The 8,493-nt window shown below is 58.2% G+C and overlaps 1 protein-coding gene across 5 annotated transcripts; it reads left to right on the top strand.

Moving 5' to 3' along the window:
• Window positions 1–165: 165 nt before the first annotated feature.
• On the top strand, window positions 166–8,492 carry AKT1S1 (AKT1 substrate 1). Of its 5 annotated transcripts, none has more exons than XM_012190718.5 (5): window positions 166–251; window positions 4,340–4,725; window positions 5,777–5,854; window positions 5,950–6,119; window positions 7,476–8,492. In XM_012190718.5, exons 2-5 carry the CDS (start codon window positions 4,347–4,349, stop codon window positions 7,617–7,619), a joined length of 771 nt encoding a protein of 256 aa, XP_012046108.2. In that variant the 5' UTR covers window positions 166–251; window positions 4,340–4,346; the 3' UTR covers window positions 7,620–8,492. The 5 variants fall into 5 exon arrangements, with proteins under 5 accessions (XP_012046108.2, XP_004015431.2, XP_042088276.1 ...); XM_004015382.6 differs by having other exon boundaries at window positions 166–901; XM_042232342.1 differs by lacking the exon at window positions 166–251 and adding an exon at window positions 885–1,429.
• The last annotated feature ends 1 nt before the right edge of the window (window position 8,493 follows it).

Raw genomic sequence — 8,493 nt, 5'->3', positions numbered from 1 at the left:
GCGCAGTACTGCATTCCTAATCACGAAGTAAACAAGGGGGCGGGTCCAGGAACTCCACCCCCTCGATCAAGCTGGCTCCGAGAGGCCTAGTCCTTTCTCCATATTGCATGCTGGCATCGAAGCCAAAAGGATGCCATTTTTCTCGAGGGCACGGCCAAGGCCGGCGAGCTGAGGCCATGTTAATGCGGGGCAGTCCCATCTCTCTGCGGGGCGCGAAAGCAGGGTCCTGGAAGAAACGGATAAAAGAAAAGGTGAGAGAAGCTGTGCATCACAAGATGCCCTGAAGGACTCGTGTTAAAGGGATGAAACCGTCAGTTTCCCCGGGAACGGAGGAATCCCTGAAGAATTCCTAAGTCACCGTGGAAAGCGGCTTGAGCCGCCATATTGAAACTGGGCAAACTGAAGCAAGACAGGCTGCCATGTTGGCTCTCTGCCAGTCTTGGTGCTGAAGGGGGATGGGCTGGAGAGCCTATGTACGTTATGGACAAAGGATGGCTGGCTGGTTGCCCTGTCATTAATGGACATTGCTTTCCACTAGTTCTGTGGAAGAGGTTATTAGTGTGTGAGGGACGTCAGCTCGCTTGAGCTAGTATACTGTAGTCCTGAGTGTGCATGTAGCATTTTCCCCATATTTTGGGAGGACAAATCAAAATGTGGGTTTGTGTCTGAGAAAGTTGAATTCTTTCTTTCACCATCTTTCTTATGGACACTCTGCCGTCGCCAATGCCCCACTGGGGTACGGCGAAGCACCCGTGCCGCCATGTTGGTCTCCGGCGTCTGGTGTTAGGGAGGTGGAGTGTGCAAGGTGGAGGCGGGTCAAATAGACGGAAGTGACGTAAGATACCGCCATGTCTTTTGAGGGCGGCGACGGTGCCGGGCCGGCCATGCTGGCTACGGGCACGTGAGTGGAGGCGGCGTTGTGAACCGCGGTGTGGGGAGGATTTGGCCGTCCGGAGGAGAGGGGCGCTGGGTGGGCGAGCGGCTCGTGGGAAGGGTATAGCCTGTGTTAATCAGAGGGCAGAGATCGCCCAGTGACCTCACGCTGAGCGCTGGAAAGGTGTCGGCCGTGGGAACCGTTGTGTCTGACCCTAGGCAAAGCTTGGACAGCCTTATCCTCCGGTCTCCAGACCCACTAGGATTCTTGACTTAGGCGTGGACCATGTCCACAGGGTCGGGGGGTTACTCGGTGAGGCCGCGGGGCGCCCCTCACCCGTCCAAAGGCGGGACTTCCGGTCCTGGCCCCTACCTGGGCGGGATTTCCTGTGTGCTTCCTAGTGAAGTGGGTCTTTACCTGAGCCCCCGGACCAAGTAGCGAGTTCTGTGAGCGGTAGAGAAAGACCCCGGACATTCACCTGCCCCAGGCCACAGGGTGCATCCCCGAGTTCCTCCCACCTTGGGCCGGGGAAGGGGTTTACTTCCAGTTTGACAGGTGATGGGGGGGGGGACTTCGCTGGCATGCTAGCATCCTTCATTCCTTGGGAGACTTTTCCTCTTTCCTCATCTCTTCCTGGAGTCGCTTTCCTCACCTCACCCCCCACCTCATCCTAAAAAGCCAGTCGCCTTACCTGTCCGTTCCCCCTATGGGGGACAGGTCCTACCTCCCTCTTTCCGTAATCTTCAGTTCAGTCGCTCAGTCGTGTCCGACTCTTCCCTAATCGTAAATACCTGTATTTGGAGGGAGAGGGGGTCTTCCATCTATCAGCTCCGTGGAAGATAACAGGACTTCCTCTGGAACCTGAAGGGGTGGGAGACTCTCCTGGGGTGGGGGGCGGTACTTGGCTTGGTTACTCTCCTTTTAGGTAACCAATGCCAGAGACACCCCCCGCCCCAAGATCCCCAAGCCTTGGCAGAAGGGTCTGCGTAAGTCGGTCTCCTCCTCTTTGAGGTATGTGTGGGGCTCTCGTGACCCGCTCACTCCCACTTGACTCTTTCCAGGTCTTCCCAGGCTCTCGGAGTTTGATCTGCTCTCATATCTCCTCTAGGAGAGGAGCCATACCTTGGTGTCCCAAGGAAGAGCCCCCTGGCCTGGCATTACCAGGCTGTGCAACCTTGGGCCACTCACTTTCCTGCCCTGAGCCTCAGTTTTCTCCATCAAGTGGGACCCAAGGAGTGGCTGTGAGACCCTGGATACCTCCCAGTTCGGTTGGGCTTTGGAGCCCGTCAAGCAGACCACAGTTTCTCTTCTCTTCTGCCCTTTCTAGCTGTGCGCCTCTGGCCAGTGCCTTAAGCTTCTGAGCCTCACTTTCCCCTTCTGGACTACGAAGTCATAAATCTTTCCTCATAAGATTGGCAGGGTGGCATTTAGGATTAAGAACAGGTTCTGGATCCAGGATGACCGATCCAGGTCCCAGCCCTCCATCTCGGTCAAAACATTGACCCCAGTCAAGACATTGAGTCTCCCCCAGCCTCAGTTTGCAACTGTAAAGTGGGATGATCGTAGCTCCACCCTCACAGGGGTGGTGAGAGGGTGGCATGAGGCTGGATGACAGGCTCAGGTCCTGCCTGGCCCGTGGCGGGTGCGGCATAAACTTGCTCCCAGGTCTGTGCGGACTGGCAATGGTTGTGCTCTCACTGCATGTGGCTTCCGGCAAGGGCTTTGGACTCCGTGAGCTTTGACTGTTACATTTGTGAGGTAACAGCTCCCACCTTTGTAGGTCAGGTAGGAAGGATCATGACCGATTCAGAGTCCCTGCACGGAGCAAGTGCTCAGCAAACTGGTCTCTCTGATCATGAGTCACAAAGAGGATTCGAATTGAAATCTAACTTCTACGACCCTGGAAGGCTAGATCACAGTCCTGCTTGAATCCCTCCAGTGAGGAGGAGCCTGCTGCCTCTTTGGGAAGGCTCCTCAGCTGCCTAGCAGCCCTAGCTCAACCACTGGTTTACAGGGAGAGAACAGTGAGGCACAGAGAAGGCCGCTCAGTGGTCCGAGGTCACACAGCAGTCAGGGCAGGAAGTCAGGCTTCTGGTCCCTTGTTCTCCGCTTGTAAGAAGATGCATCCAAGCAGGTCATCTGCTTAGAGCGAACTTGTCCTGGGGACACAGATCCCTGACCTCGGGTGGCTTATAGTCTGATGGAGGAGGCAGCCAGAGGTACAGCTGTCACAAGCTTGTGTGACAAGAGCTGTAATGGAGGTAGCTGAGGGCACTGTGGGTCAAGGGGAGGCATCTGATCCATCTTGAGGGATCAGGGGAGACTATCAGAGGACCTGCTGGAAGTGCAAGGACGTTGTGGGCAAAGCCCAGGTGCAGAAAGCAGCCGGCATCCCATTTTCTGCTCAACCTCAGCTTTCTGAGACCTGCCATGTGCCAGGCAAGGCTGGTGTCTCAGAGGTGAATCCAACAGGCCTGCCCTCGAGGGCCTCCCGCACTGGTTGGGGAAGTGGATGTGGATCCATCCGAGCAGTGCTCCCAAAGGGATCTGGGCTAGAATGGGGATCGTTCAGACACTGCAGGAGCCTGTGGATGGGGAGGGGCCGCCCCGAGCTAGGGTTGGGTGCAGGAGTGACAAGTATACAGAGGACAAGTGCTCTAGGCTTGGGGTGGGGGTCGTTTACCTGGACTTAATGGCTTGGGCCTCAGGAGTCTGGAAGTATGTGAGGCCGGGGCAGGCCTTCCGGTACTGGGCTGAGGGACTGTGACCTTGTCCAGGGGGTGCTGGAGCAGGGTCAGCTCCGGGGGTAAAAGGACCCCCCCACCCCACCCCTCAGCCCGGGGCCTGGGTGCCTGCTGGACTGGAGGCTGGGGCCATGGTGCAGGGCAGCACAGTCCATCAGAAATATGATCTGAGCCGCGTGTCTAACTTCACGTTTTCTATGAGCCACATTAAAAAAGTAGAAAACAGATGAGATTCACTTTTACCCTCTTATTTTACTTAGCCAGCATAAATAAACGTCATCATTTCAACATTTAATAACTTCAGATTGCTTATGAGAGATTTTACATGCTACCTTTTTGTGCTAAGTAAGCCTTGACAGTCCGGTGTGGATTTCACCTTCTTGGCACGTCTCATTTTGGATCAGTTACATCTCAAGTACTCCTCAGTCACGTGTGGCTGATGGCTCCTATGCTGGACAGGGCAGGGCTAAGAGGACAGTCGGGGGCTGAAGGGACAGGGTGAGGATGGGCCGGGGGCCCAGGACAGGGCCCGGAGGTCTGGATGGAGAGGAGTCCTGCAGAAACGGAGGGCAGGGGTCAGTTTGCAGGGGGAGATGAGCTCAGCTGGGATCAGGTGGTGAGCGGGGCTGGGCGTGGAGTCCAGGGCCTGGTGGACACGTGGGGCTGGGTGGACAGTGAAGTCCGCTGGGCCTTAGCCTCCTTTGTCCTGCTCTGCCCCTAGGGCGCGAATGGCGTCGGGGCGGCCCGAGGAGCTGTGGGAGGCCGTGGTGGGGGCCGCGGAGCGCTTCCGGGCCCGGACGGGCACGGAGCTGGTGCTGCTGACAGCTGCACCACCCCCGCCACCCCGCCCGGGCCCCTGCGCCTACGCAGCCCACGGCCGAGGGGCCCTGGCGGAGGCTGCCCGCCGCTGCCTCCACGACATCGCCCTGGCCCACCGGGCGGCCGCCGCAGCCCGCCCCCCCGTACCCCCACCAGCACCGCAGCCGCCCAGCCCCGCGCGAAGCCCACCCCGGCCTGGCCTTGCCAGGGAGGAAGACGAGGAGGACGAGGACGAACCCACAGAGACGGAGACGTCTGGGGAGCGACTGGGCGTCAGCGATAATGGAGGTGAGGCAGCAGGGGCCGGGGTGGCTCTTGGTCAGTCGCCTCCTCAGTGGGCTTTCCCGGAGGAGTGCAGCTTGCTTGTCCTGTGGGCTGGCCTGTGACTCACTCTGTGATCTTGAGCGAGTCATTTCTCCTCCCTGAGCCTGGGTTTCCTTTCATCATTTCCTGGGACCAGCTCTGCTGGGGGGTGCTGGGTACAGAGAAAGCCCACTCAGGGCCTTTTCTGTAGGTACTGCAGGTCTGGCCAAGGAATTAAGAGCCCTGGCATGAAGCAGTGCCCTGTGGAGGGCGTGGGGCGGGCGGGGAGGGAACCTTCTGAGCTGGGAGTGTGAGTAGGACAGGACTTGTTTGCAAACTTGGGGTGCCTAATGCCAGTGAGAGCAGAGACAGGAGTTAAAGAGGGTCAGGGGTACAAGCAACAACAGAGGGTGCAGCTGGCTGCAGTGGGGGAAACAAGAGCTTGGATGCTTTCCAGAGACTGGACTGTAACATTAGGGTTTTGAAGAGTGAGTAGGAGTTCTCCAGTGGCGGGTGGGTGGAGGGCTTAATTAAGTAGTTACTCACTTGTTACTGTTACTACCAACAGCTGACTTTCTCATTGTTGCTGGACAAACCCATGGGGTTAAGGGCTCAGGCTGTGAAGCCAGGTGAGGTAGGTTCAGATCTTTATTAGAGGTGAGACTAAGGGCAAGTAAGTTCATCTCTGCACCATCGGTCCTGGTTGTCAAACAGGGATCACAATCATCTCGTCTTCCTCTCAGCCTATATTTTGAGTCAGTTCATCCCAAGTGAATCTTACAGATATTGTGTTCATCCAACCAGTTGTTTTCACCCAGGGAGATACCAGATAGACAGAAACTAGATTTATTTCTGCCGAAGCCCAGCCAGATAACCAGGGGAAAGGTGTGTGAGGCCCGAGGCTTATTCCCGAAGCCCCAAGGCTTGCGAGGGCCTGGCCAGTGCAAGGGACAGGGAGGTAGTGGCAGTGGCCGCAGTCCAGAGCGCTCAGAGCGCAGCAGGCACCAAGTGGCCGGGCCTCTGACGCCACCCACAGGACTCTTCGTGATGGACGAGGACACCACGCTGCAGGACCTACCCCCCTTCTGTGAATCAGACCCCGAGAGCACGGACGGTGAGTGTTGCAGGCTGCCCCCATCACCGGAGTGGGGGGTGAGGGCAACTGGGATCAAGGCGAGGACAGAGCCTGGAGTCCACACTCTCTCCCAGATGGCAGCCTGAGCGAGGAGACTCCCGCTGGCCCCCCAGCTTACTCAGTGCCCCCGGCCTCAGCCCTGCCCACACAGCAGTACGCCAAGTCCCTGCCCGTGTCCGTGCCCGTCTGGGCCTTCAAGGAGAAGAGGACAGAAGCTCGGTCGTCTGATGAGGAGAACGGGCCGGTGAGGGGCAAGTGGGGGAGGCAGGGAGGAGGGTGTGGGGAAGGGCTCAGAGGCGTCTCCTCCAGGAAGCCCTCAGACATGGATGCCACATTTCCCAGGTTTGATCTGCCCCTCCTTCTCGCAAGGCTGGTTCTCGGGCAGAACCCTGCAGCTTTTAACTACACTGTAGCCTTGTAGAGAGGGAGCGGCCTCTCCTTCCCAAAACAGCTCTGTTAATAGAATACCTGATCTGGGCAGGGCGCAGGTGTTTTGGTGTCCCCTCCAGATGGGGAAACTGTGGCTCAGCGGGGTCAGATTGCTTTCCGCCCCTACCCCTCATATTTCTGGCCCCTCCTGGAGTCTGTGCCATCTCCTTTGTCCTCCATTCCTCCCACACCATCCTACACAGATTCCTGGGCTGGCCTGGGTGGGTCCTCATCGCCCACCACTAAAGCTCTGAAGCAGAAGGGAAGCCGAGGCACTGAGGGTGCACGTGACTTCCTGAGACTCAGCTGGGATTGGAACCCCGCTTCCATTTGGAAGACAGCTCTGGAGGGAGGAGGCCTTGGGTCCTGTGGTTCCCCTTCCCTATGCCACTCAGCGGCCCCCTTTACAGACTGGCAGGGTTCACTGGCTGCTGCCATCCTTGTTTGTTGGTGGAAACATAATTAACTGAATCTCTGAGGCCTGAGTGCTGGGTCCTAGGCTGGCCTCCGAGAGGGCCTGAGTCCGGCTTCTGTCTGTGGCCTCTCTCACTCACTCTGCTGGGCGTCAGGCCCAGCCGAGGGTGACAGGGCCCGAAGGAAGGTAACACTGGGTGCTAGGGCTGCAGGTAGAATGAAGACCCCTCATTCTAGGTGCTAGGGCTGGCAGGGAGAGGGCTCCTCTCAGCCCTGGCGACTCGGTCGTTCAGCTTTCTTTAGCAATCACTGTGGTGATTGGCCCACACCCTGCTATCTGCCCCATTTTTCAGAGGGGAAACAGAAACCTAGGGAGATAAAATCCCTGTTGACAGCTAGTGGCTGGCAGAAGCCTGATTGGAACATGACTGAGTCCCAAACCTGGTCCTCAGACATGAGACTCTGGGTACACACAGCCTTGATGGTCAGCACCCAGGCAGCACTTCCACTCTGGAAGGACGGCATGAGACAGGCTGCTGTGCGTGCACAAAGGACCAGGCTGAGAATGCGGGGAGGAGAGGGGCAGGAAGGCCTCCTGGAGGAGGTGGTGCCTTAAGTTGGGTAGCAGAGCCCTAAACGGAGCAGGACAGGATGAAGGGCCTGCCAGGTCGTAGGCGTCGCAGGGGCAAAGTGCTAGGAGAGGACCTGGAACCCTGGGGTGCAGGCTCTGACCCCGTCCGTGTCGCCGTTCCCACAGCCCTCCTCGCCGGACCTGGACCGTATCGCGGCGAGCATGCGCGCACTGGTGCTGCGGGAGGCCGAGGACACTCAGGTCTTCGGGGACCTGCCGCGGCCACGGCTCAACACCAGCGACTTCCAGAAGTTGAAGCGGAAATACTGAGGCCCAGGGAGCTACCCGGCCCGGCGTCCGTCCCACTCCTACACTACACCCCTGCCCCGCCCCCGGGGCCCGCCAATCCGAGTCAGATCCGGGACCGGCCTCCCACCCCCCGGGCCACCAGGATTGACCAGTCCCTGCAGATTCCCGCCACCCTTCCAGCCCACGACGACAACTGCGCCGCCGAGCGGGGCCTATCCAATTTCCGAATTGGGTCTGTCTGCTTGCTGCCCAGCGACAGTTTTTCTAGTAAGGAATTGGCTCTCTCCGCGACCGGGGCGTGGCTAATTCGCAAGGTGTTGGCTCCATTCCCGAAAGAGTCAAGCTCCAGGATTGGGTAATCGTCTTCCCCTTCAGCATAGCGAATGGACAGCTCGTTCACTTGATTGACTTGAACACTGTAAAGGGCTTCACCAATCTCCCGAGAGACTCAACAACCCTTCTTGAGTTCCCCCATTTGATTGGCTCTAGCCTCCTGGGGGCGTAGCCAACTCCTCATGTGCCCAGGATTGGCCTGTGGTGTTAAATTTATGTTCTTTACACTACTGGGGCAGGGGTTGATTTTCGCCGAAGTCCCGACAATTGTCCCTCTGGCCCCTTCAGGGATGGCCTGATCCGGTTCTTGCGTCTGACACCCTCTCATTGGTTACATCCCACAACTGCCTGCCAATCAAACCCGTCCTTGCATCCAGGACGTTACCAGCTCCCGCCCCTCTCCCCCACCCCCACAGGTGCCTTAAAGGGCTCTCGTCCACCCAAGGTGGGGGGCAGGGGGCCTCACTCTCCGGCCCTGGCGTAGGGGAGAGAGTCGGGGGTGGGGATTGGGAGTTGGGAGGGGCGCTCTGAGATTAAAGAGTTTTACCTCTGACAAATGAAT

Source organism: Ovis aries, chromosome 14, assembly GCF_016772045.2.
Source record: "Ovis aries strain OAR_USU_Benz2616 breed Rambouillet chromosome 14, ARS-UI_Ramb_v3.0, whole genome shotgun sequence".
Lineage (NCBI taxonomy): Eukaryota > Metazoa > Chordata > Mammalia > Artiodactyla > Bovidae > Ovis > Ovis aries.
The sequence above is the reverse complement of the archived record's forward strand: the minus strand, read 5'-3'. Positions and strand labels throughout refer to the sequence as shown.